At 52.0% G+C, this 24,091-nt stretch overlaps 1 protein-coding gene across 1 annotated transcript in view; it reads right to left on the bottom strand.

Moving 5' to 3' along the window:
* KIF26B (kinesin family member 26B) overlaps positions 1-23,602 on the bottom strand; it is a 412,466-nt gene extending 388,864 nt beyond the window's left edge. Inside the window, exons 1-2 of the mRNA XM_059412563.1 lie at positions 23,006-23,602; positions 21,777-22,178 (exon numbers count right to left, since the gene is read on the bottom strand). Coding sequence (XP_059268546.1) covers positions 21,777-22,178; positions 23,006-23,068 — 465 coding nt within the window. The 5' untranslated portion in view covers positions 23,069-23,602. The remainder of the gene's footprint in view (positions 1-21,776; positions 22,179-23,005) is intronic.
* Positions 23,603-24,091: the final 489 nt, after the last annotated feature.

Raw genomic sequence — 24,091 nt, 5'->3', positions numbered from 1 at the left:
ACATGTGTTGGAGAGGATGTGGAGAAAGGGGAACCCTCTTACACTATTGGTGGGAATGCAGGTTGGTGTAGCCACTCTGGAAAACGGTGTGGAGATTCCTTAAGAAATTAAAAATAGAGCTTCCCTATGACCCTGCAATTGCACTACTGGGTATTTACCCCAAAGATACAGATACAGTGAAAAGAAAGGCCATCTGTACCCAATGTTCATAGCAGCAATGGGCACAGTCACCAAACTGTGGAGCATAAGGAATAACATGGAGGACATTGGGTGAAGGAGAGAAGTAAGTTGGGGGAAATCAGAGGAGATGAACCACGAGAGACTGGACTCTGAGAAACAAATGGAAGGTTTTGGAGGGGAGGGAGTGGGAGGTTGGGTGAGCCTGGTGGTGGATATTGTGGAGGGCACGTATTGCACGGAGCACTGGGTGTGGTCCATAAACAATGATTTTGGGACACTGAAAACAGAATTAAATTTAATTTAATTTAAAAAAAAAAAAAAGAAAGAAAGAAAACCAGTCCTACAAGGAATCCAAAGAAGAAACCAAAACACAAAGTCCTTTAACACTGCTGCTAGGTGTCTCCGTGCCCCATAACTTATCCACCTCCACACACGCACACCCCACAGGTTCTCTCAGAACACGGCCCAGCCCTGTAGAGTCAGGTTCCTTTTCATCTGGGTTATAATATAATGGAAGAACTCATCATTTTCTTCTCCCTCTCTCTCTGTCCGTTTTTTTTGCTTTATTAGTACATTTTTCTCTCCTGAACTCTCCTGAGCGAATGTGATACGATCTTGAAAATATCCACCAGCCCCTTCTCAGGGGGAGCACTAATTGCCACTCACAAAGCCAGGCCATCTCATCCAGGGGATCCATTAGCGGAAACCACCGTAAAAGCAGCAGCAGAGGAGGAGAAATCAGGGAAGGGAGGTTAAACAGCACGGAATTGATTTGAAGAGAGAGGAGGCACTGAGTTTGTGCATGAGGAAGACAAAGAGAAGAAAGCGCAGAGCAGCAGGTCCAATGGGAGCGCGCTGAGTAACCGAGATGGGGCACGGGTCTTCAACTCCGATGGGCTGGGCTGGGGCGTGCGGGGGAGACGCCCACCACCTCACCCCCAGCCGAGGACGAGAGCTTGCTCAGGACTCCAGAGGGACGCAGGTGCTGCTCTGAGCAGGAACGAGTTTGTTCCCACGGCTGGGGTTTGGGTCTTTGCGTTCCCCCCTCTCTGACCACTGCCACGAACCCACAAAGTGTCCTCGGCCAGAAAGACTCACCCGGGCTCAGGACTGCACCCACAGGGTGTTGAAAGCATCCTCTTGGAGGGAAGTAAGGATCCACAAAGGCAGGGCTGTCTGTCTTTCTTTCAAAAATTGGGGGGGGAATAGGCCAGGCCTTCGGGCCTCTGTGCAGAAGCTATGGCAAATGGCCTGCGGGGCCCACAGCACAGCTCCCTGCAAACCACCTCCTCCCGAAAGTACCAGCGTGATACACGCTTCACACCAGGTTCTGCTCAAAAGTACATCCTACAAAAGTCACAGGACGAACCGTCTGAAATTCAGCGGCGCCTAATTGGCTCAGTGGGTTGGGCATCGGCCTTCGGCTCGGGTCATGATCCCAGGGTCCTGGGGCTGAGTCAGCGTGGGGCCTGCTCCTCCCACTCCCTCTGCTGCTCCCCCCACATCATGCGGTCTTTCTCTCAAATTTAAGTAAATAAATAAATAAAACCTTTTAAAAAGAGTAATAAAAGATCGTCTGAAATTCAGCGGCTCCATCACCCGCGGGCCCATCCGGTCAGCCGTATGTCACCCACAGCAGCTGAGGTCACCGTTAATAGCAGAAGCGACCAACCAAATGTCCCTAAAGCTTTGTATTGAGTGCGAAAGGCGTGAATGAGAGTCCCACCACCCCCCTCACCACTGTCTTGGGGACAGTAGCTGGCCTGGCTTATCACACAACACCTGTCAGGACCTTTGGCTCCTTCTAAGGCCCTCAGCTGCCAGCCTCGCCACCAAGGGTGGGCACCTTCAGTCTAGGGAATGACCAGGGCAGATGCGGACAACAGCAGGCCCAGAGTCTTCTGGCTCCTCCCAGGGACAGGCGCAGCTACGGCAAACACAGCGGGAAGCTAGGGCTAGGAGAAAAATCCAGACGCCAGATGAAATCCCAGGCTAGACCTCAAGGACGCATCTTTCTCGAACGTCTCCGGTCCCCTTCTGTAGAAGGGGGACCTTCTATTCCTTCCTGCTTCCTAGTAAATTCTGGTGTGATCTTCATACCATAGATCTATTTCTTCCCAAACAAATGTTTTGGTTTGTTTTTTGTTTTGGTTTGTTTTGTTTTGTTTTAAATAACCCCACCCTCTCACAGGGAATAAAAATGGAGGTATGATTACACCACTTTCAACAAAAGCAACATTTCCACGCTCGCTGCTCTACCCTTTGAACCCTAGTCAGGAAGAGAAAACAAACAGAAAGAGGCTTTTGAGGAAACAGGAATACAATAAAAGAGATCTCAGAACTCAGATTATGGCCTCTTTGTTCTTTTGGGATCATAGCTAGGCTCAGGGACTCTCTACATGTGGCCACAAAATTATATCTTCTAATTTTTTGTGCCTTTGGGGTTGGGTGGTTTCTTTTGTTTGTTTGTTTGTTTTTTCCCCTTAAATCTCTGCTTGACAGAACCTCAAGGGATTGCAGCCAGTGAAAACTGGCCATGGGCTGGTATTTCTAGGGCGAGCCTTGGGGAATCTCACGTCGGAAAACAACCCTGCCTGCTCCTTCATTACACCCTTTGCAGCATCTTGTTCTGGGGCTGTGTGTTCGAGTCCCCACCTCACTGAGGCCCCCGCCGCAGCCACGCCTGCAGCACACGTGACCTACCAGCCAGCCCCCGGGGAGGAGACTCAACGGGACCCGAGACCTGGCAAGGAGGTGAGTTTCCATCTTCTATGATGGTTCTGATCTGTGCCCCTTCCTGGGGGCGCTAACCAACATATTAAGATTTCACCCTTTCTCGAGATGATGAAACGGAAAAAAGCCCGCGTGTGAGCCTCGTGCTTTGTAACTCACGTCTGTCCACCGTGTTGTGTTCACATATAACACACACCGTGTTGTGTTCACATATAACACACACCGTGTTGTGTTCACACATAACACACATGTAGCTCCTAGACATGCACCCTATATTCCAAGATTGTAGGACTGCACTGTTGATGCTTTTTGTATTAACGTAGGCAATGCCTTTTACAAAAATGTCTAGTGCCTGGGTCACCCTATCCTTCCCCCTTTCTCCGCCCAAGTGCCCTGGAGGGTGGAGGCGGATTGGTTCCAGGCTGTGATGGGATCTGGATCCTGTCACCTAGGTCACCATCCTGAGTCTCGGCCACCTCGGCCACATCCAAAAGCAGTTACTGTGCCATTGATGGTCCTGCTCCAGACAAAAGCCACCACTGTATCTTTTCGCCCTGGGGGAAGTGTCGGCAGCAAAGGCAGCACAGAGTTAGCGAGGAGCCGCCCAGAGAAACTCCCCATCAGCCAGAACCCACAGGCACGGGAATCCTTTGCAAGAGAAGCCACAAGCTTTAGAATCTGAAGTCGATGCTGTGGGGGGATGGGGCGCTGGGGCCAGATTCCCTTCCCGCAACCTGGGAAGAGTCAAACACTTCTTTAATAAGAGCAAGGAGCTTGTGAGGCTATGAAATCCCACCAACACAGAACAACAGCATTCCAGAAAAAAGCAGGCAGCAGTGAGGCTCAGAGTGGGCTCACAGGGGACAGCGATTGAGGCCAAGAGCAGTGCCGGGCACGGAGCAGATGCTGTCCAATCACTTGCTGAGCAGGAGCGAAGAAAGTTCTCTTGACCTCTCTCCACTTTTCTTTCTCCAGCTTGCCAAATGAGCTTAAGACGGACCGCTGCCCCCCAGCCCCATATCCAGCCATCACATCCCTGTAAGGAACGTTACAGAGCCGGGAAATTAAATGGCAAAGGCCCAGGACAGTAACCCTGAAAAAGGCAGCTTTTTAAATATAAGGTTGTATGCTCCTATCGAATCTTTCAAAGTGTCCGTTGGGTCCAAGTCCAAAAAAGCAGTGCCTACAAGAAAATGTGCTGGCAAATTCAGAAGAGTGTCGCAGCCACTGAACATACCACTGTCAAGAACCCAAGGGCTAATAAGTCATTTTTTTTAAGTTTACTGCAAATTGTGCAATGTAATTATAGTATTACATTAATAACTTTCATGCAGGGGACCACAGACGTGCTGCCTTCAAAAAGATGAATTAGCCAGCCTCCTGTGTTCACTTGGGGAGGACGACAGCCCGCACAAAACTTGCAAACTCCTATAGGCACAATTGAAAAGGCTGCTTCTTGGAAGGTAAGGGGCAGTGAGGGGCCCTTCCCACACCCCTCCCCGGGCCTCCCCGGGCCCCTTCCCTCCCGTGGAGACAGCAGGGAGGCTCACAGGGAGGTCCCCCATCCTATCCCCGCCCCACATCCCTGGCAGGATGCAGACCCGGGTCCCTAACCTTGCTGAGTTTCCTCATCTGTGCAATGGGGAACAGTAAGTGCACCCAGTCGTAGGATTAGATGGGATTGTGCACAGCGTGCTGGGAAGCCGGTGGTGGTTAGCCCAACAGTTGTCACCATCACCCCTTCACGAGCCACTTCCCTGCCCAGGCAATCCGCAGGGACGTCTCTTCCCTTACATCGCTATGCTGTGACACAGTTCACCCTGCTGTGGGCGGTGTGGGACAGGGGGAGGGGCAATGTCCCACATAATGTAACATCTTAACGATTTTCAAATGCACAGCTTAGGGGCATCCGGTACAGCCCGTGTTCATGCAATCATCACCCCCTTCCATCTCCAGAATTTGTTTCATTTCCCCAGACTAAAGCTCCTTGTGGTTAAGCGTCAAGTCTCCACCCCCTCCCATCCCCCCCGCCCCCGCCCCCGCCCCATCCTTCCACACGATTCTGTCTCGGAGAATCCAACCACTCAAAGCATCACCTGGAAACTGGAACCGCACAGGATCTGCCCCTTTGGGGACCGGCTTATTTCATTCGGAATCACGTCAAGGTTCCTCCATGCGGTAGCAGGTGGTGTCCAATGTTGCTTCCTTTTTATACAGGAAGTAAATATCATCTCTAGTAATCCACACGTGTGTTAGGCACTTCCTTCCATCGCGTGTACACCACATTTAGTCTATCCTCTTGCCCGCTGACGGACCCTTGGGTTGCTCTCCCCTCTTGGGTCTGGTGAAGGATGCTGCCGAGAGCTGGGGAGGGGCACCACTGTCTTGTTGTCTGACACGCTGTCACCCCAGGCTGTGGGGCTCAAGGGCAGGGCTGTGTGCTAACCACCCTTCTGTCCTGGCCCCAAGTCAGGTGGCCACATGACTACACAGCGACAGCCAAAGAAACGCCGGCCAGGCATGCAGTCCGAGGGATAGACAGACATGGAGCACAAGAGAAGCAGAAAATACATACACTGACGTTAACTGTGTGGAATGAATCCTGGGGTCAGGGGTCGCCATCTAGAGATGTGAGTTTGACTTTCCTCTTCTAGGAAATGGCAGTTCAGATGCTAATATTTAGTGAACACCTACTACGTGCCAGACAAAACATACCAATAAAGCAATTGTTCCTGTTAATGCCATTATGCAAATAGGGAAACTGAGGCAGGAAGCATGTCCCTCTAAGTTCACAGACTACAGAGCTGGCAAAGGACAGAACCAAGATTCACAGCCTAGCGGTCTGGCTGCAGGAACCATGTTTTGGTTTTTTGTGTTTTGTTTTTTTTATTAAAGATGTTATTGGGGATGCCTGAGTGGCTCAGTCATTAAGCATCTGCCTTCAGCTCAGATCATGATCCCAGGGTCCTGGGATCAAGCCCCTCATTGGGCTCCCTGCTCAGTGGGGAGCCTGTTTCTCCCTCTCCACTGGCTTGTGTTTCCTCTCTCACTGCTTCTCTGTGTCAAATATATAGGTCAAATCTTTAAAAAAATTTTTTTAAAAAATAAAGAAGTTATTTACTTACTTGAGTGAGAAAGAGAGTGAGTACAAGCAGGGGGAGGGGCAGAGGGAGAGGGAGAAGCAGACTCCTCGCTGAGCAGGGAGCCTGATGCGGGGCTCCATCCCAGGACCCTGGAACCATGACCTGAGCCAAAGGCAGACACTTAACTGAGCCACCAGTGTGCCCAGGAACCATGTTCTTAACAGCAGAAGTCACCTAGGGACACCTGGGTGGCACAGTCAATTGAGTATCTGGCTTGAGGTTTCAGCTTCGGTCCTGATCTGAGGGCTGTGGGATCGAGCCCCATGTTGTGCTCTGTGCTCAGCAGGGAGTCAGCTTATCACTCTCTCTCCCTCTCTCTCTAAAAATAAATAAATATATATATATATTTTTTGAATAGCAGGAATAACCCAACCTTCCATAAACTCTGAAGCTCGTTCTCTGCTAGACTCCCAGGATTAAAAAATCCTAATGATTCAAAAGGACCACATCGGGTCTCCAGGAGTCGAGGTAACAGATAACATTAAAAATTCATGGTGTTCGGGGCGCCTGGGTGGCTCAGTGGGTTAAAGCCTCTGCCTTCCGCTCAGGTCATGATCCCAGGGTCCTGGGATCGAGCCCCACATCAGGCTCTCTGCTCAGCCGGGAGCCTGCTTCCCTCTCTCTCTGCCTGCCTCTCTGTCTGCTTGTGATCTCCGTCTGTCAAATAAAAAAAATAATAATAATTTTTAAAAAATTAAAAAAAAATTCATGGTGTTCCTTTAAATCGACATATCATATTGAATTCTGCCATGTGTAAGGCAGAGGGCTTGGAAAGCTCATGATCCTTCTACTGATGTGTGCTCTACAATAGAGCAGAGAACACTGCTGTGTCTCTTTTCAGAACAAGTGCGACCCCATCCATGTCTCGGGGAAAAAAACCAGCCCACTTCCTTGCTACTCTGCCATGAAGGACGGGAAACCAGCCGGGGGCGGTTCTCCTCTCCCTGCAAACCGTGGCCATTCCAAGCAGCCACTCCAAGGGAGCAGGACCCTTCGTTACTGCAGAGCCCCCTCCGGCCTGCAAGTGATCCTGTGTCACCATCTCGCCAAATAACAGAGGCAGGGCAGTGTCGACTGCGCACATGAACTTGCAGATGAAGGGAGACATTAAACCTCAGGGGCCGGTGTCTGGACGTGAGGCCTTGAGCTTGCCCTCGCGGCTTCGTTCCGACCAGTGAAGCCAGGCATCCTCCCCGGGATCCCTGGGACCATCTGAGCACCCCAGGAGCACTCCCACATTCCGTTATTCTCCAGACCAGAAATGAGCACAAGCGCATTAAATGGAGCAAAAACATGGCCAAAGCAACGAACAGGAAATTCAAGGGCCTCCAGACTAAGGATCCAGAAACACCCAGACCAGGAGCCCCCCGGTGAAGGAGCCCCATTCGCATTTCTTCCCTCTGGGTTTCACTCTTCTAGAACAGGAGGCCAGCTCGGGGGCGGGCGGCAGGCCCTCCACCCCGCACCTGCGGCCAGCATCCCCTCCCCCATCAGTCTCCTCCCTCATCCCCCATAAAGTTTCCATCATACAGAAGTAGAAAGAAGGAGATTTTTTCCCCTACAAAGGCCAGAAATCCTTGGAGAGTTCACATATTAAAAGATAAATAAATTACTGTCCAGTGGGTGTGTGGGTACCAAGAGAAACGTAAAATTCACAACACGACGGCTACACTCTAGGGCTCAGAGTCCAGGAGATCCGCATAGGCTAAACAACAGGTCCCACTTGAGCCTGATGGGGTCTCCGCAGCCAGAGGTTTTCGGGGTGACCCCAGAGCCCCCCACCCCTCTCCACCCTTCTGTTATCTTCTCCTGCCCACCAAAAAGGGCCATTGTGGAGAATCACTAATAACAAGGCATACTTCATTTAAAAAAAAAAAAAAAGGAAATTACCACAAACTACCACCACCAAAGAGCCCACCACTAGCAACTTCCTTCGCGGGGTCCTGCCGCACACAGGAAGCAGAGCCTGAAGAGACAGAGGAAAGCCATGCCTTGTTGTTATACTTGTCACCCTGATTGCAAAAATGCTCGCCAAGCCATCCTGAGCGCACCTGCCGCAGGCAGCCCCTTCCTGCGACCACCAGCTGCCCAGACACACGCCACCCTTCTCTGCTCAGTGCCCTTTGGATGGCACGGCCCATTTTGTTAGCAGCCTTGACCTCCAATAAGAGCTGGGGCCTGACAATGTCTGAAACCGGAGACGGGCTTCCTCCCGGGGCTCCTGCGGAGTGTGCCCGCACACGCTCACACGCGCACAGTCCAGCGAGCGGCAAGCTGCTTTAGAAATGCCACCGAGGGTCGCCTGAGCGAATTTAGGGGGCAAGGAGCAGAGGAGAAACAACAGTTCCAATGTCTGGGAACACAATGGAGGCAAACACGCGGAGAGGATGCTGTGCGGAGTTGGGCGAGCCCTGCAACGGCGTGGGCGTCAGTCTGCCCCCACCCCCGGGATAGGGGCCAAGAACCAAGTGCGAGAATGCGGACGGTCAAGTGCATGTCCACGTGTCCGGCTGCTCCGTGCGTGCCCTCATGCGTGCGGACACCCCAGTGCTAATCCCGCTCAAGGTCAGATGCAGTTCTGCCCTTAGTATCTGTAGGGCTCCCTGAACTGTGCTCAGACGACAGTGTGCACACATAGAGTGTTATAGTTATACGAGTGAGGGGGGCATCTCACAGGACGCAGACAGCTTAAAGACAAGATGGGTTAGTTATAAAGGAAGAAAAATAAAATGGATAATGAATGAACTAACCTTGTTCACTGCCCCCCCCCAAGCCGGCCACCTGTCCCCTCCTCTGCGGGCCACCCTTCAAAACAACGGGACAGTTAGACCCATGTCGTGGGCATGAAGGATGTAAATCTCGGTGTAAACAACTGTGGCCTTGTCTAAACATTCATAGGAGCAGAAGGAAGAAGGGGAACCAAAGGGGAAAGAAATGTTTTAGAAAAAAGTCTAGATGGCAGAGGTTTTTTTAAAAAGATCTTATTTATTTGAGAGAGAGACCATGAGCGAGAGAGAGAAGCAGACCCTCCGCTGAGCAGAGAGCCCAACACAGGGCTCCATCCCTGAACCCTGGGATCATGACCTGAGCCAATGTCAGATGCTTCAAGGACTGAGCTACCCTGGCGCCCCTAGATGTAGAGTTTTTGAAAGAAACGCAAATGAGATGTCTGGAGTTTTGGTGATCCTGGACTGCTGTCCAGGATGAACACCCCCCAGATTATTTCTAAATCCTAATCAGGGGCAGCTGGGTGGCTCAGTGGGTTAAGCCTCTGCCTTTGGATCAGGTCATGATCCCAGGGGTCCTGGGATTGAGCCCCACATCGGGCTCCCTGTTCAGCGGGGAGCCTGCTTCTCCATCTTCCCCTCTCCCTGCTTGTGCACGCTCTCTCTCTCTCTCTCTCTCTCCCTCTCCCTCAAATAAAAAAGTAAATAAAAACCTTTAAAATGAATAAACCTAATCAGTATGACAGATTTTTTTCCATGTAAAACTATAAGCCTTCTTTATATCTAAGGCAGTATTTTTTCTCAGACATTCCTTAACCAATTTGCTCTTATAAAAGCAATTTGTCTTTCCGTCTGCCTGAGTTTATTTCTGTGTACAAACACAGCAGACAGACAAGTAAACAGCTTTATTAAGAAACAGGAAGAATCCCATCCGTCCGTTTATGAACCAAATTCCGAACGCAGGAACCTCAGGGAGGGCAGGGCGGGCAGCACCCGTGTGTGGGGCTGGGCAGACCCTGGGGCAGGCGGCAGGCCCGGCTGGCTGGGGGTGGGAGACCTAAACCCTCGTTTGGCCAGAAAACCACCTCGGGCCTGGTCAAGCAGAACCCTCTGGGATTTGGGAGCAAGGACTAGGTGTCCCAGTCCTGGGGCTCCTCTGTGGCTTCACAGAGACTGGTAGGGACCACCGACACTGACCCTCTTGGATTACAAAGGAGGGACCAAGCACAGGCTGGCGGGCCCGGGATCCCAGTGCTAGTTAGCGCTGTGGACACGATGGCAACTGTCTCATCTAAGGACTGTCTCTTCTCATCTAAACATCGGGGGCTGCAGACAACCTGCAATGCCTACCAACCCCTACCCCTCTTTCCCGTTTTCTCTCGCCCTCTCTTGTCCTTCCTGGTCCCCTTCATCGTATTCCTCCCTCGCCGTCTTCCGTCCCTCTTGCCCTCAGCCTCGTCGCTTTGCCTCCCGGCTCGGCAGGGATGACATTCAAGGCCACCTGGGAGGCTACCGTGTTCAGGACCAGGTCGTCCCTCTGCAGAAAGGCACACAGCTGGACCAGGCAGTTGTCCATTGCTCTTTTTTCCTAATTTTTAATTTTATTTATTTATTTGAGACAGAATGAGCAGGGAGAGAGACAGAGGCAGAGGGAGAAGCAGACTCCCCTCTGAACAGGGAGCCTGATGCGCAACTCGATCTCAGGACATGGGGGTCATGACCGAAGCCACAGGCAGAGACTCAACCACCTGAGCCACCCAGGCGCCCCAGCAGCTGACCATTTCTCTTAAACCATGTGGTTGCTGGCTGTTCGCCTGATCGGCTGCTTATTTTCTGGACAACCAGCTGGTTAGATAACTCGACAGCTTTGGGTTGTTCTTGGTTTCTTAGTTAATAAGCAAGTCTCCTGTTGCAGCATGAACCCGGCATTTAGACGGAGCGGGCGGAGGGAAGCAGCCATCCCATCTCCAAAGAAAGCAACCGCTCTGAATCAGATGGTGGTGTTGCGCGGGGAGGCGTCGCTGCTCATCACCGCTAATTAAAAAAATGGAATCACACCACAGGAAGAATCGCAAGCTCTTGAAGTTCAGGGGGAGGAAGGGGTCCTGAATTAGCCATTATAAATCTCAGTCATCACTCAGGTTTGATAAAGTGTTGAAAGCTCATCACCTCTGTGGTGGCAAAGGAGATTTTATCTTACGATTTGAAGTTAATGCTTTAAGAACAAAGACATTCTGGGGCACCTGGGTGGCTCAGTGGGTTAAGCATCTGACAATGGCTCAGGTCATGATCCCAGGGTCCTGGGTTCGAGTCCCGCATCAGGCACCTTACTCAGCGGGGAGCCTGCTTCTCCCTCTCCCTCTGTCCCTCCGCCAACTTGTGCGCTCTCTTTCAAATAAATAAATAAAATATTTAAAAGAATTAAAAATAAAGACATATTGTGCATAAGAACTATCAAAGATTTTAAAAACCCTGTCGTGAGTGGAGAGGTGGAGCGCTAAACCTTTTTCCAAGAACTTTTTGTGGTTGGCCACAATATTGACCTCAAACTCCATTAAGCAGAGACGATGAGCCCAAACAGCCCCTCAGCTGCCACCTGGCCTGTAACACTCAGGATACATGTAGATCGAGTTCTGCTTATCAAAGGAATTCCATCTACCCTGGAGCCTCCGGACCCGTGGACCCCCAGAGCGGCACAGGCATATGGACGCTTTCTGGGCAGGTGAGAGTCTCCAAGGAGGCTCTGAGAGCCCAACCCAGTGCAGGAAATCCCGCATGTGGGGGAGGGGGTCTCTCTTTCCAGACTCCTCTGCAGGGTCTGGACAGAATCGAGGCGATAGGATCAGCAAAGCATAACTGCAAAGAAAACTGTCTGCGAGAGATAAAGCTGGATGGGGAGGCAGATAAGCCCGAATCCCCGGTGCTGCCCAGATCCGCAGCGGAAGCCCCCTCCCCGCTCCCCGCTCGGGAGGGAGAATGCTGGACGGGGCGGCTGCCAAGCTCCCCGGAGGAGGGCCTGAGACTGGCAGGGCACGGGGAAGGGATTTCCATCTGTGACAAGGGGTCGCACTCACATTCACAGCATCTCCGCTAAAAGGAGGGGTTATTTTCGTCCACTGAGCTCTCCCAGAGTCTCTGTGGGGTCACCCTGTGGAGGAATAAATGAGAGCTTTCTCCGCGGGGAGGGGAGGCGTGGAAAAGGCGAAGAGCGCTTTGGCTCCGTGTTCTCTGACGCTGCTTTTGCGTTTTTGCTGTCAGACCACTGGCAAAAAGAAGGAAGGAGGGGGGGGGGGGGGGGGGGGGGGGGGGGGGGGGGGGGGGGGGGGGGGGCTTTTATAAAATTTACCTTCCTAGAGAAGATCACTGGAATAAACGGAAAGTGAAGGTTGAACACTAAGTCGCCCATTCCACAGACCCTCACAACAACCCTGGAGGGGTCCTATCGTTGTCCCCCTCTGTAAGGAGGAGAGTGACCGGTTTCAGAAAGGCTGGGCCCAAGGTCACGCCCTTTGTGAGTAACCTAATTTTGCAGCCAAGTTTTCGGACCCCAGGTCTTCCTTTTTAAGGTCATAAGAGCTTCACAAGTGGATCTCTCTTAACCTGTTAGCGTGGTCAAAGACTCAAATGCTACCCCACATGCCCTCCGCCTTTCCACCCGCTCCTGGACACACGGTCATTGCCCACCTCTCTCCAGCACCAGAAACTCTTCGAACAAAGATCCCCAGCGACCTCTGAGTCACAGAACCAAGGGAAACCTCGGTCCTTACCTCCTTGGTATCTCTGAGGCATCGGACCTTTGCCTTCCTCGGAAGCTTGCTTCTCTCTCTGCTTCTGTGGCTCCGCTGTCTCTGGGTTGCCTCCCCTTCTCCTGGCTTCTCCTTGACTCCTCCTCCTGGCTCCTCGGGCTGCCTGTGCCTTCACTGTCCCCCGGTCCCGCAGCTCCATGCTCCGCCCGCCGGCCCCACTCTCGGGAGACAGCTCCGCCTCCACGGATCCCACCACCCTCTCCATGCCAACATCCCCCAGACCCGAGTCTCCAGCTCTGAATCTCACTGGGACCCACTGGAACATTCCACTTCAAGCCCCAGAGGGCCCAGAACAAGTTTATTATCCACACCGTCCTCAGAAACCAGACCCACAAGAACAAAAGCCCTAGTCCCTCCTGTACTCTCCATCTCAATTAATGGCGGCAGCTCCTCACGCTTGTCCTGGCCTGAAATCGGTGGGGGGGGGGGGGGGGGGGGCAGGGAGGGTGTGGAGCCCTCTTCTTCCTTCTCTCCCTCTGCCCCATGTCCCCATGGGTTTTCTATGCACGACATCTGTCCAGTCCAAGCTGCCACCCCATTCCTACTGCCACTGCTTTAGCTCAGGCCTGTACCCTGTCACCCAAGCCATGGTGAGGGGCCTCCTCATGGGCTCCCAGATGCCATCTTGAGCCCATCTTCCCTCAGTGACACAGCAACCTGTCATCAGTGGTATCTGATCACCTCGTTCCCTTTCCGGACGCCCATCCACAGCTGCCGAAGGCCAACTGCGTCATAGGAGACTCTCCAGCTGTGAGGCCACTCTGCCTAACCCCTGCCATCTTCCCAGTGTATTACTCACCCATGCACATGCTGTGCTACGGTAACTATGCACCCCTGCAGCTCCCCCAACGGTACAAGCGTGCATAGCCTTCTTGTGCTTTGTGTCTGCCATTCCCTCCGGCCGGGTGTCGGAGCTGCCCTGTGCTCAACAAACCGAACTCCCAGCCACCTGCCGAAGACGCTCCCTCCTCCCCTCCGCTCCCTGGCAGCCCACCCAGCCTGTGGTCCGGCGCTTCCCACACTGCCCTTGAACACCAGCTCCTTGTCTGGTGGCAGAGCACTGTAGCTGATGCAGGAGCAGGAATCAGAAACTCTTATGGGCATGTGAACATGAGAGCGAAGGCAGTAAATAAAATATTTACACGTCCAATCTGCAGCATCCTTTGAAAATACATTGTGACCAAGTGGAGTTTATTACAGGAATGCAAGGATGGCTTGTCAACAATGGTAATTCACAACAGTAATAGATCTAAGGAGGAAACTCATATGATCATCTCCCTAAAGACTGAAAACACATTTAGCAAAACACAATACCCATTCTCGATGAAAAACACTAAATGAAGTAGGAATTGAAGGATATTTCCTTAATTTGTAAAACTATTACGTATGCCTCAATTGAAAAGCCGACATCTTGCTTAGTGGGAAAAACTATACACATGTCAACTGTGTCACTACCATTTAACACTGTATCAGAGGCATGAATCAATGTAACAAAAAAGAGAAAAACCATTAAAAGAATACAAAGAGCAAAAGAGTAACAATATCTCTATTTATATCAGATAAATTCTTTCAAAAATCCAAGAGGATGAATTTTTAAAACTAACAAACACATTAATAGAATTTAATATGCTATAACGTTAATATAGAAGTCAATATCCTTCTTATATACAAACAATTATCAATTAGAAGATGGAAGTGAGGAGCCCATTTACAATAGCAATAAAAGATATAATACCTAGGAGTAAATTTAAAAAGAAATGCTCAAAGTCTACAGGAGAGAAACCTTGAAAATTGGTTTTGGCTCAGGTCATGATCTCATGCTCATGGGATTGAGCCCCACATCAGGCTCTGTGCTCAGCACGGAGTCTCCTTCAGATTAATTTTCTCTCTCCCTGTCCCCTCTCTGCCCTTCCCTTCCACAAATGCACACGCCTGCTCTCTCTAAATAAAGATCTAAAAAAATAAAATAAAATAAAATGGAACTGGCACGTGAAGAGACAGATAAATGGCGCATAGCAAAAGGTCCAGAGATAGACCCAAGTCCAACTGAAAAGCTGGTTTATGATAATGACGGTATCTCAGATCAGTGGAGGGAAGACAGATGTTTTAATAACAGGTCTGGTGACAACTATAGACATTTAGAAACAGATAAAATTGATCTGTACCTTTCATTATACACCAAAGTAGCTTCCCAGTGGATCAGACATCTAAATATTTAAAAGGAAGCTATCGAAACACTCAAAGAAAACAAAGGTGAATTCCTTTGAAACCTGGAAGTGATAGACAGACTTTGTAACCATGACTTGAAATCCACCCTTCTTAGATGGGTTCTGGAGCAACCCAAAGGCAGCAGTAAGCAGGATGACAGATATAAACTGATGTATTAATTTGATACATATATATATATTTTTTCAATTTATTTAACACAGAGAGAGAAATCACAAGTAGGCAGTGAGGTGGGGGGTACAGGCTCCCCGCTGAGCAGAGAGCCCGATGTGGGGCTCGATCCCAGGACCCTGAGATCAAGACCTGAGCTGAAGGCAGAAGCTTAACCCACTGGGCCACCCAGGCGCCCCTGATGTGTTTATTTTTTTAAGTAGGCTCCACACCCAGTGTGGAGCCCAACACAGGGATTAAACTCACAACCTCAGACTAAGACCTGAGCTGTGATCAGAGCTGGATGCTTAACCAACTGAGCCACCCATCACCCTTTGATAAAACATCTTTTTTTAAAGATTTTATTTATTTGAAAGAGAGAGAACAAGGGAGAGGCAGATGGAGAGGCAGACAGAGAAGCAGACTCCCCACTGAGCAGGGAGCCCAATGCAGGACTTGATTCCAGGACCCTGGGATCATGCCCTGAGCTGAAGGCAGACACCCAACCAAGTGAGCCACCCAGGCGCCCCTTGATAAACTTTTTAAAGTAATTTAGGAATGTAGGCTTATTCCCTGTCTTTTGGCACCTCTGCAAATGCCCTCTGCGGGATTTCAGAGGTGCTCAAAAGTATGAGAGATGAGTGAGAACCCATAGAATTCGTGCTTCTTTGCCACAGTAAGACCATACAGGAGGGTTCAAAAAAAAAAAAAAAGGGTAAAGAAAAGATGCTAAGGTCAGCCTGTGACTCAAGATAGTAAAAACGAAACCAGTTTGTATTCCTGAAAAGAGACTGGGAACCCTGACAGACACCAGCCAACTTGCAACCTTTGCCAGGACAGAACAGAGCTGGAGTCTGGCAGCCCTACAGACCTGGCTCGGAGACGTTCCCCTGGAGAACGCTTCCCCTCCGGAGGTCACCGGAGCCTCCTCCCGCCCCCATCCGATAGGGTTTTCCAGAAAGGGCAGGCAACAGAGGAGTCTCAAGCGAGTGACTAGAAGAAATATGAGGCAGTTCCTCACCCACTCCCTGCGTTACACTCCAGCCAAGAAAATTATTCAACTCCCCATCCTGACAGCCCCACATATTTTTCCCACCCCCCAAAGTGATGCTACCATCTGTAAGCCCAGGAAAAATAATCCAAACTCTGTCTCTCCAGGTCGGAGGTGGGGGTGGATTCCCACTCAGGCAGTTACCCTAACAGTGACCCTCATCACGGGGTCTGGGGGAGACGGCTTCCTTGGATTTCTCTGTTCCTTGCACCTTTACTCATGCTTCCTTTTTTGTGACCCGAACCACATCGATCACTTGGAATTCCCGGGTAACAAGACTGCATTTGTCTCCACTTTGCTATAGGAGAGCTAATGGATTGCGGGGGTGGGGAGCGGGGGTCCAAGTACAGCGCCCAGCACATACCAAGGCCGGTAACTGCTAGCTGTTCCTAATCAGCATCATCACCATCACCATTAGGATTAGTTCATGAACGGCGCGATCGCGGACATGCCAAAGAGCAGCTCATGTTGCCTAAATTTTATTGACTTGATCCTTCCAAATGCTGACAAGTTACTAGCCTCAGCCATTTAAAAATCACATTTCTAATGCAATAATCCTATCTGCGAGGCGTGCGGGACACATTACTACAGCCCAGGGATTTTCACAAAGTGAATTAAGTCACTATAAAAACTGACCGTGTTGGTTCACAATTAAAAGTCTGGTGGAATGAAATGCCATTATTCCATAGCCTGCTAAGCCCGAAGGAAGAGACTGCCACTCACGGGTCTCCGCTGGGAGGGCATTTAGAACCCCTAACATATTTCCGGAATGTTCTCACGACTGATATTATCTAGTAGCTGATCTTGGACTGAAAATCTTTCTGAAACGGAAAAGGCTCAAAGCACGTATTCTGAAAATCACCATGTGTTCTTGAAAGGATTTCAGATAAACATCTCTCCTAACTAATAAGCATTTAAAATGCAATTTGTATTGTATCTATAAAGAGTTGCACCATGGCTTTTGGAGAAAACTTTCCATAGTTATTTTTTCATAGCCGTTTTGGAGCTGGGAAAATACAGAAATATACACACACATGTGCACGCGCGCGCACACACACACAGACACACACACACACATGCACACACACATATTCCCCAAGTCTAGACTTACTTGGACTCTGGCTATTTACAGTCTACGTTTGGTGTTTTTAAACCCTTCTGACACATTCCTTTCTTTCATCTCTGTGATTCCTGGCCACCCTTTTCAGTACGACTGGCTAATCTTCCTGATATTTCCGGGACATAAATGGGCCTAGAATACTTGACTGAGAAAAAAATTCAGATAGCAATATAGTGCTGGACACTTTTTTTTTTTTCAAATAAAAGATTTTCTTGTGTTGATCTGGAAATGATCAGATGTCCGAGACCCTTCTGCCAATCTGGAACATTTCCACCTACTCCAGGGAATTCCTTCGGGCTGATGTTTCTTAGGACTCAGTGTCAATTCAAAAGTTCCATTCAGTTCCCCGAATGATCAAGGTGAGCCCGAAAATGGGAGATCCGTTCCTTGGCCCTTATTTTTGCTTGGTGGCTTGACTGTGCGTAAAACCGCAAAGACACTCGTGCCCGTGGATGCGAAATACACGTGGGAACGCTGCCAGGGGCAGACAGACCGTGTTTACCCCAAATCCCAACACTTCACAAACCAACATTCTTTCATCTTCTACTTCCCCCCTTCTACTTCCAGCCCTAAAAAAAGATGTGGTATAAAACCCAGCGAGTGTTTTTTCTTTTTCATTTTGACCTGACGACGCAGGTAGTAGAAGTCGATCCAAAGGTTTTACAATCCGCCACCAGACACAGGTGTTTACTCACCAGGTAACTTGTCATTTGAAGGGGCAAATCCAGAACATCAACAGGAGCAAGAGATCACGCTTGCTGTTTCTACACTGCAGAGCCTGTCCTATTCCTCAATCTGCCTCCACTCCCTGCCTCTTTCCGGAAACCTCACACTCAGTGCAAGGAAAACCAAACCCCTGAGCACCTTTCTCTCCGAGCCCCTCCCAAGTGTGGAACTGCTCCCGTTTCCTGCCTCAGTTAACACCATGCCCGCCCTGCGCCCAGAAACCTCAGAGGCCAGCTGCTACCTTCCACCCCAAAGCCCTGGGCTCCTGTGGTCACGTGACTCCTAAAAGGGCTCAGAATACGGGCGGTCACTATGCAGGCCACCAGAGCTGGCTGAGATCAGCCACACACCCCTCCCAGATGAGCTCACCAGCATTTCTCCTCCCCTCCTTAACCAACTGTCCCCAAGACAAAACTGGGGGGGGGGGGGTGGAGTTCAACAGGGCTTGCTACCTACAAACAGCGCGGGGCGAGGACTCCTACCGCGGGATGATATTTGGAAAATGTGATGAAATTAGAAACTAAAAAATGGATAATGTTGGATTGAAAAAAAAAAATACCGAGCTCTATAAAACATAAACCTAACAGTGTCTTGGCTAATTAAATCATCAACAGCCCCACGTCTTTCTCCAAAGAAACTTATAAATGTGGACAAAAACGGATTTACTCAAGGTCACAAAATAAATCAGCAGTAAAGAGAACTGAAACCAAATAAATAAGAAGATTCCCGAATGTTGCTAGTCTGCCTCTGACTTCTAAATGCCCACCTAGGAGACTTTTCATACCACCTAGTAGAGTTTAGAACTCCGTTTAAGAAAATGGTTCCCAGGGCGCCTGGGTGGCTCAGTGGGTTAAGCTGCTGCCTTCGGCTCAGGTCATGATCTCAGGGTCCTGGGATCGAGTCCCACATCAGGCTCTCTACTCAGCAGAGAGCCTGCTTCCCTCTATCTCTCTCTCTGCCTGCCTCTCCATCTACTTGTGATCTCTCTCTGTCAAATAAATAAAAATCTTTAAAAAAAAAAAAAAAGAAAGAAAGAAAGAAAGAAAATGGTTCCCAGGGGCGCCTGGGTGGCTCAGTGGGTTAAGCCTCTGTCTTTGGCTCAGGTCGTGATCTCAGAGTCCTGGGATTGAGCCCTTCATCTGGCTCTCTGCTCAGCAGGGAGTCTGCTTCCTCCCCTCTCTCTCTCTGCCTGCCTCTCTGCCTACTTGTGATCTCTGTCAAATACATAAATAAAATCTTTTAAAAAAAGAAAAAATAGTTCCCAAATTTCGTTAGGTGTCTTAAGTGAATTAAAATGATGATTTTTGCTAATTTCCCCTCAAGAACATGCCTTCATCTTCTAGATGCTTACTCTCCAGGGCAAACTGCATGTTGGAGTCACAGTGGCATCTCCTGGGCTAATGAAATTTAACTCTTTTGGTGCCAGAGGGCTACCGAGGTCCATAGAGAGCTCATAAACCCAGCCCTGGGAAGAAGGGAGGCCTAATGTCCGAATTCTGTGGCCTCCATCCATCCTGTTCAAGAGAACACAGCATGTGTTTCCTTAGAATCTCACAGGCTTTAAAAGGGGAGTGGAGGGGCGCCTGGGTGGCTCAGTGGGTTAAGCCGCTGCCTTCGGCTCGGGTCATGATCTCAGGGTCCTGGGATCGAGTCCCGCGTCGGGCTCTCTGCTCGGCAGGGAGCCTGCTTCCCCCCCTCTCTCTCTCTCTGCCTGCCTCTCCGTCTACCTGTGATTTCTCTCTGTCAAAAAAAAAAAAAAAAAATAAAAAAAAAAAAAAAAAAAAAAAAAGGGGGAGTGGAAATTGTACCTCATCTGAGGGTACCAATATTTAAAGAAGAAGGAAAAAAAAAAAGCTTTAGTTTTTTTTATTATTCCCAGAGACGCACAGAAGACTTAGAGTTAACCTTGAGGCCCCACACCTCCTGACTGAGGAGGAGACAATCCAGGTCACTGTTGTTTCTGGCTAAGTCTTGCGCCCCCAGGCAACTGTGGTCCTGGGTGATATTGATGTGTGCCTGCAAATGACCCCATGTGACCTCCCGGTGCCTGACAGCTGTCCCCCAGACATGCCCGCGTGACTGTGAGCTGGCACAGAGCACTGAGTTCAGAGACCCCCCAACCGGCTTCCTAGGGTCACTTTAATTTCATCAGGTAAACACAATTGGTAAATATATTGAACTGTAACACCGGGAATGGATTTCCCAGGTGCTTCCAACAAAACCCCAAATCAACTTTGTCACAACACAGGATGGAGGTATTTGAGTTGCAAACATTTATTTCTTCTTCCTATAGGTTTCCTTCCCTTCCTCCATTTGCATGAAAAGAGCAGATTTTGATTTACCTTTGCACAGGGAAATACTACAACACCAACCAATAAACTGTTATAAGAATGGTTCCTAGAGAATGTTCTAGAATGCTTCGGTACACTGCATCTTACTAGGATTGCCACCCATTGGATGGTAACTTTAAGAACCAAGGTTTTTCAAAATTCATCAGAGGGTCAAGTCTGGTTTATCATCTCACAGCGCCCCACTCGCTACCTCTCAAGCACTTAAGGCAATGGGAGCAAATTCTGAATGGTGCATTTTGTGGTTTGTATCCTCCGTTAGAATATAAGCTCCACGTGGATGAGGGCTGTTATTTCGCTGCTGTGCCTAACACAGTGCCCTGAAGGCAGCAGAAAGTCAGAGATTTTTGATAAATGACCAAAAGAGCAAATAAAAGTGTGAATGAAGCAGTGTTAAATTGGAGAATACAGAATGCAACTATAAAATAAGCTTTTCGATTTCCTGAGATCCTTCCCCGGGGAGTCTGGACAGATTTATTATCAAACTACAAAAATGGCATCCTGACAACAATCCACAAGTTAATTATTCTTGGGATAAATTGGGGCTTCATAAAACCAATTCTCTGGGTGGCAATTTTCCACATGTAAAATTTTTACAACTTCTGTGGGTATTTGTTTAATTTAACCCTTGCCTGGGAAAACATTGATGTGTGTGAATTTGGATTTGCAGACAGAGGCAAGCAGACGCAGTTACTGCTAGACTTCACGACTCGAAATCACAGTATGCCATTTCAAAAGTCACAGAAATACAAATCAGAAAATGCCACGGAGCAGTGTCGGAACCCCCCACAGCTATGCACTGTTTTCTCAATATTTCTCTCCAACCACTGATAAAAACTCTTTGAAGTGGAAGAGTAAATATTATCACTTGATAGTACTTGGACCCAAGAGTGCAAATACAATCGCATTGTGTTACACTCTGGAGGCTCCCGCACACCACACGGAGGGGCCAATGTGCTGAGCCGGCTGCGAGGTAGCCCCGCTCCCAGGCGCTCCCGCCCCCGATCCCCCTCGGGCGCACACGCGGGATGTCAGCCGGGACGTGGGGGCATTCGAATACGAGTTTCCGTTTTTGTCATCTGGGAACGAAGACCCACGAAGAGGCCATGGGACACGCCAAGCCCTAAGTATCAGCTTGCGTCTATCACTCCCACCGGCCTGTTCGTAAGCATCGCGGGGGGCCGTGGGGAGGACACTCTAAGGAGCCGGCCACAGTGCCCGCGCGAGGCAGAAAACAAGCCCCCCCACGAGCAGGTGTCGCCCGTTCCCGGGCCTGCCGCACCGCAAAGGTGGGCGGCGCGCGGGCAGAGGGTCCCCGGGGAGGGCGCCAGGCGCAGGTCTAATGGCAGGTGCCAGCGAGTGCGGGGAGTGGAGGGCAGCAGGACCGATGAGCTGGGGCATACCCAGTGGGTGGAGAGGCCTGGGCACACCTCCCGGCTCTGCGCCCCTGGCCGACCCGGCGAGGGAGAGGCGCGGGCTCGCCCCCCGGGGCCCCTCCGGCCGCCGCCCGCCCCGGTCGCCCCCGCCCCGGGGCCGCCCTCCCGCCTGCCCCCCCGCGCGGGCTCACCTTGCCGGGGAAGGGCCCCGGGAGGATCAGCTTCAGCGCCTGCCTCTTCAGCTCCACCAGGCGGGCGTTGCAGTTCTCGCACCAGACGCCGCGGTCCGAGCCGGGGGAGGAGCCGCCGCCGCTGCCCGAGCCCGGGGAGCCGGTGCCGAAGCCCGGCGAGCCGCCCAGGGAGCCCGGCGAGCTGGTGCCGATGCCCGGGGAGGCGGGGCCTGGGGAGCCGGTGAAGGAGCTCGGGGACGAGGTGCCCGAGCCGGGGGACGGGGTCCCCGACGAGCCGAGCGCCGAACCCGCGCCCTCGGGGGTGGGCCGGCTGCCGGCGCGCGACTCCTCGTACGCTTTCCGGTACCAGCTCTCGGGGGAGAAGGGCGCCGCGGGCTTGGTGGGCGAGCACACTTCGTTCACCTGCGGGGAGACGTGCCGAGTCAGGGGCCGCAGGGCGGCGGGCTGCCGCGCCCCCGGGCCAAGCCGGGCCGGGGGCGTCCTCCCGCCGGCCGGGGAAACGCGCGCCCCCGAGGGCCGGGCAGAGCGCCAAGGAGCGCGCGTTCGGGACCGCTGGGAGCTCGGCGGCCGAATCTGCCTCCATCTGCCCCGTTAATCGTCCTCGAGTAGGTCCCGGCTTCCCGGGCGCCGGCGGACCCCTCCTCGGGTCGGGAGGAGAGGGCTCGCTCAGGGGCTTCCCATGCTTCCTGCAAGGGGAACTCATACAGTCCGCGCCCGGCGCTTTTGAACCCGACACCCATCCCAGAAAGAGCCCAGGTTCAAGATCCGGGAAGACGCTATGCCGGGGGCGGGGGCGGGGTAGGGGGCATCTGGATTTGTATTCATTCAGGGTACTGCCCTCCGGATCCTGAAGGTAAATGCAAGGCTCCCCCGGCTCCAGGGCACTGATCCCGAGGGACGGCAGAGAATTCATGGACAACCCCTCCCCCCCGCCCAATTCGGCTTAACTCTGCCTGAAGTGCACGAATGCCACAAAAGTTAGGGGTGCGGGAACCGCCGGGAACGCGAGGACTGGGAAAATTCCGGGGGCCAGGCCAGTGTGCGGGCGTCCTGGCGGCCGACCCGCCTCCGTGCACGCACGCCCTGCCCGCCCGGCGGAGGCGCCTCTGCAGCGGCAGGAGAGCTCGGGGCCGCCCTGCGGGGCCGCGCGGCGCCGGGGAAGGGGGACCCCGGCCGAGGGGTGGGGCGGTCTGGTAACGCGCCTCCGCAATGTGCCCGTCCCAACTTACCCCGTATTTCTTCCCCCTGCTGGAGACCGCCAGCCTCTCTTTATTCCCGGCTACCGAATTCATGGTGGCTTTTGCAGAGCAGAGTGTCTAAACGTTCCACCAACGCTACATCCAAAAGGTCTTCCAACCCAGAAGGGTCCCCCCGTTGTCGAGGGCTGCCTCTTGGCCCTCAAGTCAAGGTTTCTTAATTGGGGGGAGGGAGAGAATCAAAGCGAATGGAGCCCAGAAGTGATAGCACTAAATTTGCAGAACGGGCTGGAGTGGGTGGTTTATTCTTCTCTTCAAATAATGCTTTTCCTCATCCTCTTCTGCCTCCTCCAGCCTCACGCTCCCTTTGCACGGTCACATCCAGATAATTGGCATTCTCCTCGGCCAGGTGGCTCCGTTTTCCTCCACGAGGGAAGCGAGGCGGGCCGCCAGGCACACGCAGCTGCCGGGGAAGGTGGGCGAGCCCTCGCCGCGCCTCGCCTCCCGCCGGCGAGCCGGCGCTGGGAACTTGCCTCCTTCACGGAGCTCGGTAACTGAGTTCAAAGAAATTCTCCCAAAATATAAGGATCCAGACTCGGGGAGGAGCCTCGGCGCGTCGCGGAGCCAATATCCGCCGGCCCGCTCGGCCTGACAGTTCCGCGAGCGCAGGGAGACGCGGCTCGGCGTGGCCCGGGTCGCCGCCGCGGTCAGCGCGCGCGTGTGCGCCCGGGCGCAGCGCGGAGCCTCGGGAACAGCCGCCCCGCCGCCCGGGAGCCCGCCGCCTGCCTGCCGCCGCCGCGCCGGCCGGGATCCATTTTATGTTGCGGCGCGCGCGCCTGACAGTGCGAGGCGAGGCTGGGGGCGGGGGGTCGTAAATCTCGCCCCTTGCGGGGAAGTTACGGGAGAGTGGCCCGCGGCCAGGGCCCTAATGAGACGCCACTGCGCGAGCCTGGCGCGGAGGGGCAGCGCCGAGCGAGAGGGCTGGACCGAAATGCGCCCGAGCCTCCCCGCCCCCAAGTTCTTTCTCTTCCTGGCAAGGCTTGCAGTTCTGCCTTTGAAACGCCGTGTAAAAGGGACTGAGTCACAAACAAGTCCGCAAACATGCCGGGTCCTCCCCCC

This window comes from Mustela nigripes, chromosome 10 (assembly GCF_022355385.1).
Source record: "Mustela nigripes isolate SB6536 chromosome 10, MUSNIG.SB6536, whole genome shotgun sequence".
Taxonomy (NCBI): Eukaryota; Metazoa; Chordata; class Mammalia; order Carnivora; family Mustelidae; genus Mustela; species Mustela nigripes.
This window is presented reverse-complemented; position numbering and strand designations above follow the sequence as displayed.